Source organism: Geotrypetes seraphini, chromosome 3, assembly GCF_902459505.1.
Source record: "Geotrypetes seraphini chromosome 3, aGeoSer1.1, whole genome shotgun sequence".
NCBI lineage: Eukaryota > Metazoa > Chordata > Amphibia > Gymnophiona > Dermophiidae > Geotrypetes > Geotrypetes seraphini.
Genome location: NC_047086.1, coordinates 143,145,164 through 143,166,195, shown reverse-complemented (window position 1 = coordinate 143,166,195; position 21,032 = coordinate 143,145,164). Strand labels below are relative to the sequence as shown.

At 42.8% G+C, this 21,032-nt stretch overlaps 1 protein-coding gene and 1 long non-coding RNA gene across 3 annotated transcripts in view; one reads left to right on the top strand and one right to left on the bottom strand.

Annotated features, from left to right (window-relative positions):
- Positions 1-4,762, bottom strand: part of KRTCAP3 (keratinocyte associated protein 3) — a 59,702-nt gene extending 54,940 nt beyond the window's left edge. For both annotated transcript variants that reach the window (XM_033938636.1, XM_033938637.1), the window contains exon 1: positions 4,652-4,762. In XM_033938636.1, the coding sequence (XP_033794527.1) occupies positions 4,652-4,673 (22 nt within the window). In that variant the 5' untranslated portion in view covers positions 4,674-4,762. The remainder of the gene's footprint in view (positions 1-4,651) is intronic.
- A 118-nt stretch (positions 4,763-4,880) lies between these two features.
- Positions 4,881-20,627, top strand: LOC117358108. Its single transcript, XR_004538941.1, has 4 exons — positions 4,881-5,008; positions 13,174-13,218; positions 13,555-13,806; positions 20,489-20,627. It is a non-coding gene; the product is annotated as an uncharacterized LOC117358108 (long non-coding RNA).
- Positions 20,628-21,032: the final 405 nt, after the last annotated feature.

Here is a 21,032-nt window from a genome sequence, read left to right as displayed (position 1 = left end):
TGTTATATTCCACCCATCGACACAGGGCTCTCATTACTGTCAACTACCTTTGTAACTCTGCTGCTAATCTCCTTCCTGAATCTTATTGTAGCTCACTGACATTGGTCAGTTTTTCCTCTTTTGTAAACGCAAGGCTTATGCGACATATAAATAAAAATTTGTTATGTTTGTGATTTTATTTTTTCCAGTGCTAATGCACAAGATGACAGGACGGTTTTCTTTGTTGGGGATTAAAAGCAATAAAGATGGATGACTTCACACATAGGAAGATGCCAGCAGCTCTGGTATCCTCTATAGCAGGGGTGCCCACACTTTTTTGACTCGCGAGCTACTTTTAAAATGACCAAGTCAAAATGATCTACCAACAATAAAATTTTAAAAAAACCACAACGCACACTGTACGCATAGAATTGTTAATTATCATTCCTATTCCGGGGTTTTTTCAAAGAGGTCAAAGCAAATGACTCTATGCACTGTAATCTCAGTAACAACCATACAAAAATAGACAAATACCCACCCCCCTCCCTTTTTACTAAACCACAATAGCAGTTTTTAGCGCAGGGAGCTGCGCTGAATGCCCAGCGCTGCTCTCGACGCTCATAGGCTCCCTGTGCTAAAAATCACTATTGCGGTTTAGTAAAAGGGGACCATATTGTAAAATATAGACAGCAAATATAAATTCAGACACATTTTGATCACTAAATTTAAAATAAAATCATTTTTCCTACCTTGTCTGGTGATTTCATGAGTCTCTGGTTGCACTTTCTTCTTCTGACTGTGCATCCAATCTTTCTTTCAGCCTGTATGCTTCCTCTCCTCCACACCTCATTCCCTCCCCCAACTTTTTCTTCCTCTCTCCCTGACCTTTCTTTCTTTCTTCATGCCCCCTTTCTTTTTTTCTGTTTCTCTTCTTTCCTTCTGTCTCCCTGCCTGCCCCCTTTCTTTCTTTCTTTCTGCCCTTCCGCAAGCCACTGCCACTGCCATCGGGGAACAGGACCCAAACCGCCACCAATGGATAACAGGCCCCAAAGCCGCCGCCCCATGCTCTCCCTGCTTCAGGCCGACCAGCATTCCTCTCCCCGATGTCAATTCTGCCGTCGGAGAGGAAGTTCCGCCCAGCCAGGCAGCGATTGGCTGGCCCGAACTTCCTCTCCGACGGCAGAATTGACGTCGGGGAGAGGAAGACTGATCGGCCCGATAGATTGTCAAGGCAAAGTGAGTCCTGGGTGATCGACTCACTTTGCCTTGGCGAGCTACCCGTTATCACGATCGATCTATTGGGCACCCCTGCTCTATAGGTTCTACAGAACAGATATTGAAGGGAGAGGGAGCTGGCATTGCAGCACACTTTGTGGTAGTGCTTGGAAGTACCATGATAGCTATCATATTTGGAAATAGAGATGTTGGAAAGCTCATGGTAAGAGGAAAATGGCAAAAATTCTATTGGCTCCATAGTTTGTCTGCTAGTCCCTGGTTTATCAATTGTTCTGTTATGTATGTCCCTTCTGGATTCAGTATGACGATGTTCAATCCCTTCCCACAATCTGGGAGTTGCAGAAATCCAAATACTTTTCTGAGCATGTTGTTCCTCCTAACTTAGAGAGAGTTAAAGTCCCCTGCAGTTTCAATTTCTGTAAGCAACCCATGCAGAAGAATTCTGTTTTGCATCTTTTTTTTAAGAACATAAGCATAGCCTTACTGAGTCAGACCAATGGTCCATCAAACCCAGTAGCCCATTCTCACAGTGGTCAATCCAGGTCACTAGTACCTGGCCAAAATCCAAGGAGTAGCAATATTCCATGCTACCAATCCAGGGCAAGCAGTAGCTCCCCCCCCTCCCCCACACTCATATCTTTCTCAATAACCGACTATGGACTTTTCCTTCAGGAACTTATCCAAACCTTTCTTAAAACCAGCTAAGCTATCTGCTCTTACTACAACCTTTGCTAACGCGTTCCAGAGCTTAACTATTCTCTGAGTGAAAAAAATTTCCTCCTATTGGTTTTAAAAGTATTTCCCTGTAACTTCAAGTGTCCCCTAGTCTTTGTAATTTTTGACGGAGTGAAAATTTGTACCCATTTGTACCCATTCTACTCCACTCAGGATTTTGTAGACTTCAATCATATCTCCCTTCAGCTGAAGAGCCCTCTGGTCTTCTGATTACCTTACCAACTCTGCTTATATTCTCATCTTACTCCTCTGTTTTTCAACTTCCCTACCCTCCATGGCCTCTTCCAAATAGATTCAGCATGCCTAACATCTCCCCTTTCCGTTTTTTTTCCCTAGCACCCTGCCGTGTGTCTAACATATCCTATCTTCTGTGTCTCCTCCCCAAATGGTCCAGTATTTCCCTTCTTTTCCTCTCTTCATCTCCCCCTTGGTCCAGCAGTATCTCCCTCTATCCCTCTTTTCCAGTTTCAGTGAAGAAAGGTGTCTGACCCTTAAAGTGTTGGGGGAGGAAGAGCCCTGCCCAATGAGGCACTTTATTGAATTGCAGGCTCCAGTGTCACTCTGTTCCTGCTTTCTTGGGTTCTTAGCAGTGGCTGGATGGGGCAGGATTGGTCATTAATGGAGTGGCAGCTTCTGGAGCTTAGATTAGGATCTGATCAGGGCAAGGCTCAGTGGCAGCTGCTGCCAGGCCAGGTCAATAGGAAGCTGACTGGGAGAAGAGAAAATGAGATTGCTGGGGTTGGGAGGGATGGCTCAACGTAGAAATAAGGTTGTGAACAGCCTGCAGCAACATGAAGAGGAGCCAAGGGGACTGGGGCTGGCCTGCTAAGGAATCCAATGACAAATGGAAACAGCACATTGACTGTGCAAGGAATTATTTTTGTAAAATCATGTTTTGTTATGTAACTGGCATTATTTAGGTCTTAATTTCTATGAATGCATAGAATGAAAATGATACAAAATTGCTTGCTTGTTTTTATATGCGTGCGCTGAAGGGAAGTGGAGAGAGAGTGTGGGTGAGGACGCTGAAGGGAAATGGGGAAGAGAGAGTGGAGAGAAGATGCTGATTTATAAATTGACAATTGTACAGAATATTGTTTCTTTTTATACTTTAATATAATAAGTTCAGTATAAAACTATTTGAGGCTTATGTGGATGGGATCAGATGGTTTGCGGGGACAGGGACCGAGCTCCTGGGAATGGGACGGAGACAAATTTTTCCCCTGTGTCATTCTCTAGGCTCTGCCACAAATCGAATTCAACTACATGCGGGCGAGTCAGATTGACGTAGCCGTCGTAGCGCAAGCTGGCCACAGGGTATGGCTCTCAAAATAAATCTTAATCGTTCTACTACCGATCTTTGGCTCTTTTGACTAATGAGTTTGCCTACCACTGTCTTAGAGGAAGAGATAATGGTTACTGTGGATGGGCAGACTGGATGGGCCATTTGGCCTTTATCTGACATCATGTTTCTATGTAAAATGGATTTAAAAAATTAACCACCATAATGAAAGTCTAAAAGGATTATATCATAAAAATCAATAATTTTAAAAATATGATTTCCTAAACAATTTTTTCTGAAAGAATAACTAGGTAGACAATCCCAAGTTCAATAGCTAATGAACACTAGATCTAAACTGCTTGATAGTAAAAAGTAACCTGCAAATATATATATTTATTTATTTTGCATCTGCAGAGAATGATGGAAAACAACCTAGAAACTCCAACTCTAGAAAGAATTGGGAGAGAAGAAAAGAAAACAAGCTGTTCAAATATTCAGAGCACATCCCAGCATTCATTTTATAAACCTAACATAACAACTTACAGGCATTCACTAGTAACTGAAGTTTAATCAAACAAAGGGTAGCATATTTCTTTTTCTCAAACACCAACTCTGCTGAAGGGCTTTGTAATACTTGTAATCTACAGATCAATTGAACTGATAAACAATAGAGACCATTACAATAATCGAATGGTCGCCAACATGCGGTCCCCGAAGTCCTCCATTGCTGCCTTCAAATCCTGTAAATGCATTAATTTCCGTCTTCCCACTTTATATAGCAATTGCTAACAATCTCTTAAGTGTGTTACTAGGTTTCTAATTTATGGAATTTACTAGTAAAGGGAGTTTTTAAAAAAATATATCCTTTAAGTGTTGTAGACTCAAACGCCAATTAATTCAGTCCTTTAACTTAGACCAGGGAAAAACTCAGCCGAAAGGTTGGCAATCCATTCATTCCCCATGCACATCGGGTCGGGAAAGACTCGTGATATTTACCACCAAAAAAATAGAGCTTAGAATAGCACTACGATTCACTAGCCACAACTTCAGGGGTTAACAGCATTCCCACCAATTTCCCTCCCCTAGGAAAATACACCGTGCGTGTTATTCGTTTCAGCGGAAAGCTCAGTATCGATTAATCACCCCTCCCCTCCCACGAATTCAAGGGGAAGAAAAAGCTTTAGCTTAAACTGCAGGTGTTTTACGATTAACACAGGCCTCGCGGCAAATGAAGATACTAGAACGTGCGGGCGGTGTCACGACCCCCTCGCTTGTCACGAGCCTCCGTCATACGTGCCAACATTTCAAAACGATTGGGGGGTGCCGAGCGCAGCAAACGAGCATGAGCGGAATTTGGGGGTGCTCGGAACCCGCTAGCCCCTGCGCTCTAATTACAAACTTCATCGTGCCACCACTCACCAAAACCGCAGACGCGCGCCATGCCCGCCACAGAACGCTCTTCCACACTTCCGGTCAAGGCCGTTCCCACCCAACGTCCCTCACCTGCGATTCCGGCCACGCCCGCTCCCACCTAACGTCACTCTCACCTGCGACGGCCACGCCCACTGCCACTCCCGACTGCGCTTCCTGCTAGGCCCTCCCTCGGCTTTGCCTCCATCTTTATTTTTTCTGGTCACGCCTACCCTGACGTCACTGCCACCTGCACCTGGCTGCTCGCGGTCCCTTACTGAGGTTGTCCACTTACAGTGAGGCGCGGCGCTGAAAGGTGATGGAAGAACCATGAAGTACGCAAAGCAAGAGGAACAGCAGCAGATAGTATGTATCCGACCGCGAAGACAGTACTACTTTTTGGCATACTAAAACCATAGGAGCCAACTTTTGAAAATGACTGGGGGTACTGAACTCCAAACTCGCAACAAATTTCCCCTCACTCTGCAAAGAATAACAGAACACACCTGGTCTAAATGTCAAGAGCAGGGCAGATAATGTGGACAAATCAAAAACGAGGGTCCTGCCATTCTTCATTATGTCATATCACATATGACCATCAAACATCAGTCTTAAGTATTAATATTTTACTAGAAGACTTAAGAACCTCAGAGACACCACTCAGGACTCAGATCACTCATTGTCCTAAGCTTTATGTACCGTCTCCTCACTGGTTCTCTTCTATCCAGACTTAAAGCAGCACAAAGTTGTAACAAGTTTAACACTGTAACTTATAAAAGATACTTGAGAGTATACAGCTGTATTATGTGGTCTTGAAAGCTGGGGAGAAAAGCCAACATGTTTCGCTTCCCACTTTTTCAAGGCTCACTCCCTGTGAATTAGTGCTGCCCGATTCACGATTCAAATTAATTTACCGATTCGAATCGGGTGAATCAATTCGAATCGATTCAATTTTTTTTTTTTAAATCAGCCTCCTGATTCAATGACCGACCCTTCCCCCGTGCCTTCCTAAAGCAGGAGCTGCAGCGCTGCTTCTTGCTGGCCGACTGGTGCCGCTCCTGCTTGGGGGGAGGGTCAGTCAGAAAGGCCTCCCCCAGCTTCCCCGCTCTTACCTTAAGGCTAATACGGCAGCCTGCAGGATCACTGGTGCTATAGCGATCCCTGCAGCTGCCTGTCATCCTCAGTGACATGTTCTCTCTGCTATGGTCCTGCCTCTGCTTTGACATCAGGGGCAGGATTGAAACATAGAAACATAGAGTATGATGGCAGAAAAGGGCCATCGGCCCAACAAGTCTGCCCACTCAAAGAACCCTCCCTCTAAAAGAAACCTTCCCCTAAGCATTTCCCCGGAGCGAACCCACATGTTTATCCCATCATCCCTTGAAGTCGAGCACATTACTGGCCTCAACTACTTGACGTGGAAGACCATTCCAGCGATCAACCACCCTTTCGGTGAAGAAGAATTTTCTGATGTCACCATGAAGTCTCCCACCCTTGAGTTTGAACGGATGCCCTCTTGTTGCCGTAGGACATGTAGGGAAAAAGATATCTTTTTCCACATCATTACAGCCTGTAAAATATTTGAATGTCTCTATCATGTCTCTCCTCTCTCTGCATTCTTCGAGAGAATATAACTGCAGCCTGCTTAGACGTTCTTTATATGGGAGATCCTTGAGTCTTGAGACCATCTTAGTGGCCATTCGCTGAACCGATTCCATTCTCTTCACATCCTTTTGATAATGTGGCCTTCAAAACTTAACACAGTACTCCAGATGAGGTCTCACCATGGACCTGTACAGCTGCATTATAACTTCAGGCTTTTGACTGACAAAACTTATTCGGATGCAACTCAGCATTTGTCTAGCCTTGGCTGAAGCTCTCTCCACTTGATTGGCAGTTTCATATCTTCACTAATGATTACACCCAGGTCCCGTTCTGCGACAGTTCTTGTTAAGTTTTCACCATTCAGGGTGTATGTTCTGCAGGGGTTACCGCTACCAAGGTGCATAACCTTACACTTTTTGGCATTAAAACTCAGTTGCCAAGTATTAGACCATTGTTCAAGTAAAAGTAAGTCCTGCCTCATAGTGTCGGGCACGGTTGGGGTTGTGCTGTCCACAACATTGTATAGCTTAGCGTCATCGGCGAATAATGTAATTTTACCTCAAAGTCCCTGAGGCAAGTCTCATACAAAGATATTAAATAGTATCGGACCCAAGACCGAGCCCTGCGGCACTCCACTGGTCACTTCTGACGTTTCTGAGGGAGTACCATTTACCATCACTCTCTGAAGTCTACCACTGAGCCAGTCTTTAACCCATGCAGTCAATGTTTCTCCTAGTCCCATCGTATTCATCTTGTTTAATAACCTACGGTGTGGGACACTATCAAAAGCCTTACTGAAGTCCAAATACACGATATCCAGGGACTCTCCCCTATCCAGATGTTTTGTTACCCAGTCAAAGAAGCTTATCGGATTGGATTGACAAGATCTTCCCTTCATAAATCCATGCTGGTGGAGATCCCTCAGTCTCTCGTCATCCAGAATCGTATCCAATCTGTTTTTAATCAACGTTTCCATAAGTTTACACACTATTGTCCAGTCCAAGGGGAATTTTCCCTTGCTTAGGGAAAGATTGAAAAGCATGGCTAACGGCTCTGTAACATATAGTAACATAGTAGATGACAGCAGATAAAGACCCAACCTGATTCAATTTAAATCTTTTAATTTTTTTCTTAGCTATTTCTGGGCAAGAATCCAAAGCTCTACCCGGGACTGTGCTTGGGTTCCAACTGCCGAAATCTCCATTAAAACCTACTCCAGCCCATCTACACCCTCCCAGCCACTGAAGCCCTCCCCAACCCATCCCCCATCAAACAGCCATACACAGATACAGACTGTGCAAGTCTGCCCAGTACTGGCCTTAGTTCAATATTTAATATTATTTTCTGATTCTAGATCCTCTGTGTTTATCCCACACTTCTTTGAACTCAGTTACAGTTTTACTCTCCACCACCTCTCTCGGAAGCGCATTCCAGGCATCCACCACCCTCTCCGTAAAATAGAATTTCCTAACATTGCCTTTGAATCTACCACCCCTCAACCTCAAATTATGTCCTCTGGTTTTACCATTTTCCTTTCTCTGGAAAAGATTTTGTTCTACGTTAATACCCTTCAAGTATTTGAACGTCTGAATCATATCTCCCCTGTCCCTCCTTTCCTCTAGGGTATACATATTCAGGGCTTCCAGTCTCTCCTCATACGTCTTCTGGAGCAAGCCTCCTATCATTTTTGTCACCCTCCTCTGGACCGCCTCAAGTCTTCTTATGTCCTTCATCAGATACGGTCTCCAAAACTGAACACAATACTCCAAGTGGGGCTTCACCAATGACCTGTACAGGGGCATCAACACCTTCTTCCTTCTACTGGCTATGCCTCTCTTTATACAGCCCAGCATCCTTCAGGCAGCAGCCACTGCCTTATAACACTGTTCTTTCACCTTTAGATCTTCGGACACTATCACCCCGTCCGTGCAAATCAGCTTCTCACCTCCCAGCATATACGGTTCCTTCTGATTATTAATCCCTAAATGCATTACTCTGCATTTCTTTGCATTGAATTTTAGTTGCCAGTCACTAGACTATTCCTCTAACTTTTGCAGATCCTTTCTCATATTTTCCACTCCCTCTTCGGTGTCTACTCTGTTACAAATCTTGGTATCATCTGCAAAAAGGCATACTTTTCCATCTAACCCTTCAGCAATGTCACTCACAAACATATTGAACAGGGTCTGTCCCTCTCTACTCTCTCTATGCCCTTCATGATCTTATAAGTCTCTATAATATGCCCTCTAAGTCTCCTCTTCAGGGAAAAGGGACCCAGTTTCTCCAATCTTTCTCTATCTTTCTCCCTTCCTTTCTCTCTCTCTTTCTGTCTCTCTCTCTCTATTTCTCTCTGTCTCTCTTTCTCTCTCTCTTTCTGTCCCTCTCTACTCTCTCTATGCCCTTCATGATCTTGTAAGTTTCTATCATATCTCCTCTAAGTCTCCTCCATCCAACAAAGTACGAAGGAATGTTTTCCCTTGGTTTAGAAACAGAACCTTTGACCCCCCCCCCCCCCACCACCACCACACACACACCTGCTCTCACCTATCCCTTCATTTTTTTTGTTACAGTATTTAAAAATCTTTAAAGTCAACCGAAGAAAAAAAAGAGTATACTGATAACGCAGCACATCTAAGAAAAATTGAAATGATTTTTGTTCTACTTGAAAGGTATTGCAAAACAAACGAGCCTTTTTCAAATGAGGGTAATCTCACTAAGGCACCCTATAAGCCCTTCAGTTTGGGGAAAACTAGTTGGGAAATAAATCTAATATTACACATTTAGACAAAAAGGGAAAATGCATTGCATTAAACTGTAGCTGTCGTCAGTCAAGTTTATCTATTGGCAGAGACAATGAACCGTACCAAGACTCTTTGAAATCATGAAATAGGTTTTGATTATTTTTATTTATTTTGTAAAATTTGATATAATACCTTATACCCAAAATACAGTATATCAAAGCAGTGTACAATCCAAGCGTATCCAAGACACTAAAGAAATTTTGGCTGGGTAAATACATTGGTGAAGCTATGTTGTCTTATGGTGCATTTCGTAAAGAAATTAAGTCAGCGCTGTTTGACAAATTTATTTCTTAAATGTGGGTACTATTGTTAGCAAAACTCTACTTTGAGTATATCTAAAAAATTGTATTTTTTAACTATTTGTATTTTGCTGATCGTCCAGCCTTCTTCTGTGTAAACCGCCTAGAAATCGTTTGGTTATGACGGTATAGAAGAATAAAGTTATGTTTTGTTATGTTTTTCCCTCGTGGGTTCTGTCACCATTTGTCTGAGCAGAGCCTCTTGAAAGGCATCCACAATCTCCCTACTTCTTTCCGATTCCGCAGACGGAACATTCCAGTCCGCATTCGGAAGGTTGAAATCTCCCAACAGCAGAACCTCCTCTTTCTTTCCAAACTTTTGGATATCCACAATCAGATCCTTATCAATTTGCTGCGATTGAGTCGGAGGTCTGTAGACTACACCCACGTAGATAGAAGTTCCATCTTCTCTTTTCAGAGCAATCCATATCGCTTCTTCCTCTCCCCAGGTCCCTTGCATTTTGGTCGCTTGGATATTGATCTTTACATAGAGAGCTACTCCTCCACCTTTTTGACCATCTCTGTCCTTCCTAAAAAGATTATATCCCGGTATGTTTGCATCTCATCCATGTGATTCACTGAACCGTGTCTCTGTGATAGCAACAATATCCAGGTCTCCCTCTAACATCAGGGCTTGCAGATCATGCCAGGACATCTCTCAATTCCCGAAGTACTCTGGGGTGTAGATTATCTGGTCCCATGGCTTTGTTCACTTTTAGTCTTGATAGCTCGTGGTAGACGTTGCTCGCGGTAAATTCAAAATCCCGGAACGGGTCCTCCAAGCACCCCCTTGTCTGTAGCTGCGGTCCGGATCCCAGATTGTAGCAGAGAGAACGTGCCGCTGAGGATGACGGGCAGCTGCAGTGATTGCTATAGCACCAGCGATTCTGCAGGCTGCTGTATTAGCCTTAAGGTAAGAGCGGAGAAGCTGGGGGAAGGAGTAGGTGTTTGGCGGGGAGCAGGCTGGAGTGCTTTCACGGCAGGGGGGCAGGCCTTTGCAGGGGAGCACAGTTTTTTGCTTGTTTTGGGAGCTTATTTGGCTTCCTTATCCCCTCGAGGTCGTAGCCTCCTTTTAAATCCTCTTGCTCAGATCTGATGGTGTGCAACACGTTCTTTCCCAGGATCAGATACTGTATAGCAGGGGTGCCCACACTTTTTTGACTCGCGAGCTACTTTTAAAATGACCAAGTCAAAATGATCTACCAACAATAAAATAAAAAAAAACCACAACGCACACTGTACACATAGAATTGTTAATTATCATTCCTATTCCGGGGTTTTTTCAAAGAAGTCAAAGCAGATGACTCTATGCACTGTCACCTCAGTAACAACCATACAAAAATAGACAATTACCCCCCCTCCCTTTTTGCTAAACTACAATAGCAGTTTTTAGCGCAGGGAACTGCGCTGAATGCCCAGCACTGCTCTCGACACTCATAGGCTCCCTACGCTAAAACCCACTATTGCGGTTTAGTAAAAGGGGACCATATTGCAAAATATATACAGCAGATATAAATTCAGACACATTTTAATCACTAAATTTAAAATAAAATCATTTTTCCTACCTTGTCTGGTGATTTCATGAGTTTCTGGTTGCACTTTCTTCTTCTGACTGTGCATCCAATCTTTCTTTCAGCCTGTATGCTTCTTCTCCTCCACACCTCATTCCCTCCCCCAACTTTTTCTTCCTCTATCCCTGACCTTTCTTTCTTTCTCTCTTCATGCCCCCTTTCTTTCTTTCTGTTTCTCTTCTTTTCTTCTGTCTCCCTGCCTGCCCCTTTTCTTTCTTTCTCCTTGCCCTTCCCCAAGCCACTGCCACTGCCGCTGCAATCGGAGAACAGGAGCTAAAACACCACCAATGGATAACAGGCCCCAAAGCCGACACCGCCCCATGCTCTTCCTGCTTCGGGCCGACCAGCATTCCTCTCCCCGACGTCAATTCTACCGTCGGAGAGGAAGTTCCGCCCAGCCAGGCAGCAATTGGCTGGCCCAAACTTCCTCTCCGACGGCAGAATTGACGTCGGGGAGAGGAAGACTGGTTGGCCCGATAGTTCGCCAAGGCAAAGTGAGTCCTGGGTGATCGTCTCACTTTGCTTTGGCGAGCTACCGGTCGATCGCGATCGACCTATTGGGCACCCCTGCTGTATAGCATTGTTTGTTTAGGGGTTTTGTTGTTGTGTTTTCTCTCTACTGAGGGATGCTTTGTGAGGCTGCCTAGGGGCCACAAGAGTATGGGCCTTTACTTAAGAACATAAGAATTGCCATCGTGCCCAGCAGTCCGCTCATGCAGCAGCCCTTAGGTCAAAGACCAGTGACCTAATTGAACTTGTCTAACTTTGTCTTGAATCCCTGGAGGGTGTTTTCCCCTTTAACAGCCTCTCATACTCTCTATCTTGGAGAGGGTGAACAACCTGTCTTTATCTACTAAATTTATTCCCTTCATTATCTTAAATGTCCCCTTGAGATCATGTCCCCTTGAGACCTTTTGGTCGCCTTCTGTATGCTTTTCTCGGGGAGGGGGTTTGCACTCTGGGATTTTGTGGATTGGGTAGGGTTTTCTACTCTATCAAAAATTATGTATTGTTGGATGCTGGTCCAGTTGACTTTCCTGTATCCACTGTTTCGTTTTGAATCCACAATTTAAAAAAAAGCAGATTTGAACATAAAAATGCTTGTCCTTTCTACATACAAATGGCTTTGCTTTGGACATTTCTAATTTGGACTTTTTTTGATAATGGCAAAAAATAAAAATAAAAAAGCTAGATGTCTAACTGGAGAAAACTTCTTTGGTTCTAAAATGGACATTTTCTCCACCTAATTTTAATGTTTTTCTGAAAACGTCCAAAGATGACTTAGATGTCCTGTTGAAAATGCCCCTCAATGTGTTTATTTCAAAACCGTTTTTTTTAGTTAGGGGATTTAAAATGTAATTGGAAACCCTCTTAAGAATTTGAAGGGGGTGCCTTTAAGGAAGTGAAGGTATGTAATTGGTATTCCTCTTTAGAGCAGGCTCTGGATGTTCTTGCCCCACAGCGAGTTGTCAGATTTAATAAAGGGAGTGAGATGATCATCCATGGTTTAGTAAGGGGTTGGGGATATTGAAGTAAGAATTGAGGAGTAAATAGAGAAGATGGAAATGTAGTAGGGATAGTGATGATCATGAAACATATCAGATTAAGCTACATGAATATGTTAAAATTTATCTGATTGAGAGGTATAAATATTTTAGAGAGCAAGTATAATTGGCTGTTTTTAGATCAAGAGAATTATTTGATGCTTTGTGTTATGTAACTCAAGATCAAAGACAGACTCAAGAGCACATCTTACTAAAAGGACCCTATAGGGCTCCTTTTAAAAAGGTGTGTTAGGGCCTTAACGCACGCACGCTAGCTGCTACAGCCTCCTCTTGAGTGTGCTAATCCAGTGCATGCGCTAAAAACGGTAGTGCACCTTTGTAAAAAATGAGCCCTTAGTGTTCTAAACTTACCCCCCTCCCCTTTTACAAAACTGTAGCATAGTTTTTAGCACCAGCTGTGGCAATGACAGCTCCAATGCTCATAGAATTCCTATGAGCATCAGAGCTGTTACTGCCACGGCCAGCGCTAAAAATTGAGCTACAGTTTTGTAAAAGTTATGTAGATAAGTTATATAGTACTACTGAAGATAACCAGATACCACTGAATATTGATCTGATGATTCCAGCCCAGAACACCTCAATGATTTATGCAGTTAACACTTAAGTGATCTGCAGAATTAGTTTTGAATATTGTGCCACATCACTTTTTTATTGAGATTAATTTTGCACTCTTTGTTATCTCTCTTGCAGCAGCATATACACAGCCCAGAAGAGACTTCAGAGACTACAGACTAAGTAATGAGATAACAGGGAGCAAGAGGCTGGGAAGGGCATCCAGAAGAGAAGTGACAACAAAATTAATGAACCTTTTTGCTTACCTCATGTCCTGGGATGTTGAGATGGATGGGGCAAAACATGAGACAGTTCTAAGAGTTAGCTCCTTATTCCTCAGTGGGGTGTTGGTTTTTTAGTTTTTTTAATTCTTTATTTATTTTCAAAATTACGACTGTTTGGGTGGGTGGGTGGGTGGGGAATGGATAATTATGAACATGAGAAAGATGAATGTGCTTTTATTGTATTAATATGAGTTGCATTGTTTTTGTTGTTGTTTTGTTTTCTTTTGTTTTTCAGACAAGTTTCAATTGGGAGTTATGAGGAGGACTGCTTGGCAGAGATAGCTTTTTTGTGTGATATTTCAACATATATCTGGAAATTCCATGTTTTGTCTACTAGTGGATGAATGTATCTCTAACCAATGGGCTACACCCAGAACTACAGATACCAACCCGAGGACAAGCAAAGTTCCTGTTCCTTCTAGCCTCAGATGCTAGAAGTGATGGAGGAGATTCTTTGTGGTTTTTGCCAGTTTTACTTGTTCTTAAGGTCAGGGAGACAGTATATATATGTTTTTATTTATTCAATTTTCTTTACCGTTCTCCCAAAGGAGCTCAGAACGGTTTACATTAATTTATTCAGGTACTCAAGCATTTTTCCTTGTCTGTCCCAGCAGGCTCACAATCTATCTAACATACCTGGGGCAATGGGGGGATTAAGTGACTTGCCCAAGGTCACAAGGAGCAGCGTGGGTTTGAACCCACACCTCAGGGTGCGGAGGCTGTAGCTTTAACCACTGCGTCACACACCTTGCCTACTAGATATATGTTGAAGTGAGTTCTGATTTGGATTTCTAGACTGTGTATCATGTTTATATTTGCACTGAAAGTGTGCCGGCATCGAGAACACTGCTTGTACCAATTTTTCCACTTGCATGAAATTGCCCCGAAGAGTTGTTATTTTTGAACAATCTCAGCCCAGTGTAGTTATATGCTTTTCCAAAGGCTGAGGCTTGTGATCACAACCTCAGAAGCTGAGGGGTTCAAATGAGAGAACCAATGTGCCCCGCCTCCACCTATCTGGAACATGGCCTCATTTCTGCTAGCCAGATGGCAAGGGGCTTCATTCTGTTAGAGGTGCAACAGACGGTTGATCGGTATGCTACTCTGGATCAGAAGACTTTTTGATGTTGGTATGAATTGCTCAGCTTTCATTAAACTCCTGCTAGTAACTCTACAAGCTTACGTTCTTAAAACAAGATGCACAAATTAAAAAAAAAATTTTATCTGGATTTAGCACACAGCTTTTTTTAGTAATGGCTCAAGATGAGTTAAATTCAGGTACCCTGGGTATTTTTTTTTTTTTTTTTAACCCCAGTGGATTTGCAGTTTGCACCTGAGGCAATATGAAAGGTTTAAGGGCTCTTTTACTAGATGCGTTATGAAATGGGCTTAGCAAGTCCTTACACAGGCCCTTTCTGTATGCTAAGCCTGCTTTTAGCATGGCCATCTAAAAGGCCTTTTTCTTCCTATTCCTTGAATATATGACCATGTGATAATGTTAGCCTTACCTCATGGCCATTTGAAAAAATTAACACAGGAGCTCTTACGTCCCTAGCATGGTAGCCGATTAGTGCATCCATGCCCATTTTCCACTTCTGACACACCTCCTCAAAATAATACAAAAAATTTAATTTCATGTGTTTAGTGCATGCAGACAGAAAAACTACCACAGAACACTTACACCCCCCCATACACACACACATTTATAAAACCATAATGCGGTTTTTAGTGCCAGCCATGGCAGTAACAGCTCATGAGCGTTGGAGCTGTTACCACCATGACAAGTGCTAAAAATGCTAGCGCAGTTTTGTAAAAAGAGGGGGGAGTTAGTGCAATATCTCACAAACTGTGCCAAGGCACAGTGGTGTGCCCCAAAGAGATTCCAGGTGTGCCACGAGAGATTCCAGAATTTTACTTTATTTTTAAAATCTTCATGAGTATACACTAGACTAGATGACATGTACATTGCGTATGCCAAAGTCTTTCAATGTTATGAGCATCTGTATGCGTAAGGATGCAACCGCCCAGACAGGCAATCATTCTTTGATGTGATTGGTCCTTGAAAACTAACGGCAAGTAATTGTATTTTGTTTATATGCAGTAGTTATCCTAACTTGAGCAACAAAGCAATCATGGCTTTGTTAACATTTGGATCTTCTTAACTTTGAAAACTTGGATTTTTAGTTCTGACAAAAATTAAATCAAAAAAATTAGAACTGCAGATGGTGATGAAATGCAAGTTTGCTTGTCAACTATTGAGACGCGTTTTGAGTTAATTTGCACTCAAAAACAAGCACATCCATTGCATTCATTAGCAATTCTATTCTATCTATTTTAGTTTCACTGTTGTTACAATTACCCATACATAGCTTAAAGAACTTTAAATAAATAACTCTCAAATTTCAATTTTTTGTTGATTTTGTAATTTTATAATTTCAATTATAATGTGCCGCAATAAATATTTGCTCCGTTTAGTGTGCCATAGCTAAAAAAAAGTTTGAGACTCTGCTTTAGTGTGTACTGCATTAGGCACATATTAGCACCTAATACAGCTTTGTAAAGGGACCCCTAAATCAGGGGTCTCCAACCCCTGGTCCGTGGCTCACTAGTGGTCCATTGCCGTCTGACAGCCGGGCTGCAAGAGAACTGCCGGCAAAGGGTATCTCTTCCCCCCATCTTCCCATCTCCCTCTCTTCCCCCCAACTTCACAGGTGCTCTTCAGAGTTTTCTGTTTCTGAGTGTCTGGATGTGACAACATTCTCACAAGTCCCGCGGGACTGCCACAAAGCTTCTCCTCTGATGCACTTCCTGTTTCCGTCTGGGCGGCTTGCGTCAGAGGAGAAGCTTTGGGGCAGTCACGCGGGACTTGTGAGAATGTTGCCATGTCCAGACACTCAGAAACAGAAAACTCAGAAGAGCACCCGCGAAGGTGAGGGGAAGTGAGAAAGGTGGCCCGACGAGGGGAAGAGGTTCAGTGGCACTGAAGAGAAATGGAGGAAGAAGGGGAGGGTAACAGATGCTGAAAGGGAGAGGAGAGCAGACGCTGAAGAGAAGTAGAGAGAGAGGGAGTGGGGAGGGGAGAAGATGCTGTTGGAAGGGGAGAGAAAGGAGAGCAGATGCTGAAGAGAAGTGGAGAGAGAGAGGGAGGAGAAGCACTGGATGGAAGTGGGGAGGGGAGAAGATGCTGGTTGGAAGGAGAGAGAGAGAGGGAACAGATGCTGAAAGTGGAGAAAGAGGGAGCAGATGCTAGAAGGAAGTGAGGAGTAGAGAAAGGGGAGCAGATGCTGGATGGGAGGGGAGAGAGAGAAGGGAATAGACTTTGGAAGGAAGTGGAGAAGAGAGAGTGAGCACATACTGGATGGAAGGAAGGAATAAAGAAAGAGCACATGCTGGATTGGGGGAAGAGGATAGATTTAGTGAGATACTGAAAGGGGTGAGGGAAAGAGGTGGCAAGCTGTAGGTAGACATTGAGGACTGGATAGTAGTGCTGCCCAATTCACGATTCAAATCGGTTCACCGATTCACTTTGGGTGAATCGATTTGAATCGATTTAAAACACCAAAAAATCGGCTTCCCAATTCGGACCCTCGCCCCCTAAAGCAGGAGTGGCAGTGCTGCTCTTGCTGGCCGGCCGCTGCCGCACCTGCTTTAGAGGGCGAGGAGGGAGGGTCAGTCGGGAAGTGCTGCTGTCGGCTTCCCCTCCCCCGGTGTCCGGTTCCCCCACTGGCATCCAGTTCCCCTCCTGGCGTCTGATTTCCCATCCTGGCATCCGGCTTCCCCCCTGGCCTCCCCACACCGTTTACCTTATAGGTGAAGCCTGCAGAGCAGATCGCGGTACTAGCGTCTTTGCAAACTGCTCTGAGCTGTTTCCTCTGCCGTGATCCTGCCTCTGATGTCAGAGGAGGGGCCAGATCGCAGTAGAGGAAACAGCTCAAAGAAGTTTGCAAAGGCGCTAGTACCACGATCTGCTCTGCAGGCTTCACCTATAAGGTAAACGGTGCGGTGAGGCCAGGAGGAACACGGAGGTCTTCCCGGAGGGGGGGGGGATGCGCAGTCCTTTGGGGTGGGACAGGCCTTCAGGGGTACAGGCCTTCAGGGGGGCAGGCCTTCAAGGGGGGGGGGAAGGCCAGGAATGGTGGCATAGGCCTTATGGGGGCAGACAAGCCTTCAAGGGGGGACAGGCCTTCAGGGGTGGGGTGCAGGCCTTTGGGGGGGACAGACCTTCAGGTGAGGGGGGCCCTAGTGTAGAAGTACATGGAGGGAGGGAGGGAAGGGGGTTTCAAAGAGACGTGCATATGCCGGACTTGGGGGAGAAGAAATAATGGGTCTTAAAATAGAGTAGAGGGAGAGAGATGATGGACAATGGGATTTAGGGAGGGAAGGAACAGAAAGGGAGAGAAGTTGGACACAAGGAATGGTGTGGAAGGGGGGATAGAGATACTGGTTAGGAGGATAGTTGGAAAAAGAAAGGGAGAGATGGTGGACCCTGGGGTGGTGGGGAAGGAGGGAGAGATGCTGGATGAAAGGATAGGTAAGAAAAGGTGGATCTGTGGATGGAGACGAAAAAAAAGAAAGATGCCAGACCTCCTGGGGAGGGAAGGGAAATGGAAGGGGAGGACAGAGATGGTAGATGGATGGTTAGCACGGAGAAAGGAGACCCTGGCAAGCAAGTTATCGGAAGACAACCAGAGCCTGGGACCAACAAGATTTGAATAATGACCAGACACCAAAAGATAGAAAAACTAATTTTATTTTCCATTTTGTGATTACAATATGTCAGGTTTGAAACGTGTATCCTGCCAGAGCTGGTGTTAGACTGTAAATGTGAGCTAGGATTTAACAGAGAGAGGAAAAGTCTTTTTTGTTTGTTTATTTTGTTTACACCACAGCGCCAGTGTGGTTAGGAGAAGGCAAAGGGGGTGAAGAAGCTATAAAATAAACCCACCAGGATGTTTGAAAAAAACACCCAATTGGGCAGGAAAATCAAATCGAATCGAAAAACCAATTCAATAGGCTGAATCGAATCGAATCAAATTTTTTTTCCTGAATCGGGCAGCACTACTGGATAGTAAATAGACAAGAGGTAGAAAACAAATTGAGAAGGAAGAGCAGAAAAAGAAGGGAGAGGAGCGATACCGGAGCATTGGGGGACGGGGAGGAGACAGATACCAGATCTGAAGGGAGGAAAGGAAGCGATAGATGCTAAAAACCACATGGGGGAGGGAGTGAGAGATGGAAGGGAAGAAGACTGAGATGTCAGACCATGGGGGGAGTGGAGGGAAGAAGATAGGTGCCAGACCAATTGGGGGTGGGGTGGAGGGAGAGACAGTTTCTGGTAGCGGCATAGAAATAAAGCAGATGCCATATGGAAGAGGCAGAGAAAAGGCAGACAGTGGATGGAAGGAAGAGAATGACAAGAAGATGAGGAAAGCAGAAATAACAAAGGTAGAAATTTCTATTTCTTTTTTCTAGAAATGTAATGTTTATTGTGTATAAAACTGCCCTACGAACCTGACCTGAATTCCCCAACCCCCTCGGTCCCTGGAAAAATTAGCTTCTATAAAAGTGGTCCTTTGTGTTAAAAAGATTGGGGACTACTGCCCTAAATGACTTAGATTATAAGGAGTAATGGTAGGATCTAGACCAGGCTTCCATGGTTGTCAGCCTGGTACTCTATTTACTAGGCTGCCTTTTAATTCTGTATTTACTCCACTGCACCACTTGTTCCTTTGCATGTGCTGTGGACTCTTCAACCTTGAGATCACATTCAATGTGCTTTCTGTGATATTAATGTGTGGAAATCTTTCTGTACAAGGTTTACCCTGATTTATTGTGTGAGGATCAGAATCATCAGTGCCTTAATTCAAATTTTTTTGGGGGGGATCAAATTTTGTATTATTGGCACAGCTGGTGATCAGCAAGATGTTTATCTATTTGTTTTTGAAAATATAAATATTTTTATAAGCAAGACATAACTTGAATGTAAAAAATAAGCATGCTGATCCAAAGCAAAATACCAAGACAATGTTTTATGCTTCCATTCTGATCATGAAAACAAAATAGATAAAGGGAAGATAATTCAATAAATGTATAAAATAATCAAACCATCGATTCTAACAACGTTCATAACTGAAATAAAGGCCATAATAGCATCTGACATAACAAATCTAAATCAAAATATTCTAAAGATATCGTCATGAATGTTCAAATTATAATTGAAATTGAGTCATAATCCTTATTGAGTATTTAAAGGAAACCTTGATGGACATATCATAAGTTATACAGACTTCAATCTTTGGAACCTCTTATGATGTATACCATTCCAAGTTCCTGTCTTGTATATTGTTGAAATCATTTATGTCCACCACCCCCTACCGATGAAAAAATTAATCTACTTAATTTGATTTAATTTAATATCCTATAATTATTGTAGTCACTAAATTTATTAAATTTACTATTATCAACACTAATCTCAAATATAATACTTTTAAAATTGTGAAGTGGTAGATGCGTTTGTGTGCAAAAACCTAAATTATTAATTCATTTCAAATTTCTATTATATTAAAATACAATAAATTTATAACATTAAAAGATTTCTGAAATACATAAAGTGCATGTGCATAGGACCTGATTAACTTATATGAAAATATATGAAGTTTTTTTTAAATTTGTATAAGTATCACTGTGTGTAGAGAAAACTAAAAGTGCATATTCCTAAAACATGCATTTACCTAAACTATCTTGAAAGTGTAAATAAATTATGTGCAATATAGCTAACATTTATGGAAAAGGCAACACTTAGCTTGTTGTGAGGTGGAACCTGCCACCATCAACGTTGATATGGGAGTTATATCAGATGCTATTATGGCCTTTATTTCAGTTATGAACATTGTTAGAATCGATGGTTTGATTATTTCATACATTTATTTAATTATCTTCCCTCTATCTATTTTGTTTGCATTTATAGGGTTGATATACGTTTAAGGCCTTTCTATATAATATCCATTTTGATCATGAGCATATGTGTGGTATTTTAAAAACATTTTTTATACTGTAGTGTTTTTGCAACGTAGAGTCCTCTTTGATCACCACTTGTATTTTCCTTTACCTGGTGTTAATCCATGTTTTGCTAATGTTTCCTACACTGTTACATGTATGTTTGCATTTAGATGGACAGATCTAGAAAGCGAAAAAAAAAGAGCACACAAAAACTGAAGTTAAATGTAGCTGTAAAGAAAACTACAACAGAGATAAAGGAGAGAGACAAAGAACAGAAAACAACTTAAGAAAATAAAGAGTCAGACATAAGTGTTGAGTATTTTTTTTTTCTTCTAAATTTATTAAGCATTTTGGTCATATTCTTTTACTATCCCCCTCCTTTACAAAGCCGCACTAGTGTTTTAACGCCAGTTGCCACGGTAACAGCTCTGACACTCATAGAATTTCTATGAGCGTCCAAGCTGTTACCCCTGCAGCCAACGTGGCTTTGTAAAGGAGGGGAGGGTATATATACTTCTAAAATAAATATAGATACAGTAGCTGTGTTTAAAGGAATTATTTTGATTTATCCCCCACAGTAATGTCGCCACCAACAACATCAGTGTAGTCTATTTCTTTTCTTTGAGGAGTTTGGGTAGATTCTGCTTGAAAGAACTGAGCATTTTTCGAAACATCATTACTGTATGATCCAGGGAAAGTGAAGTTTGTATGCTC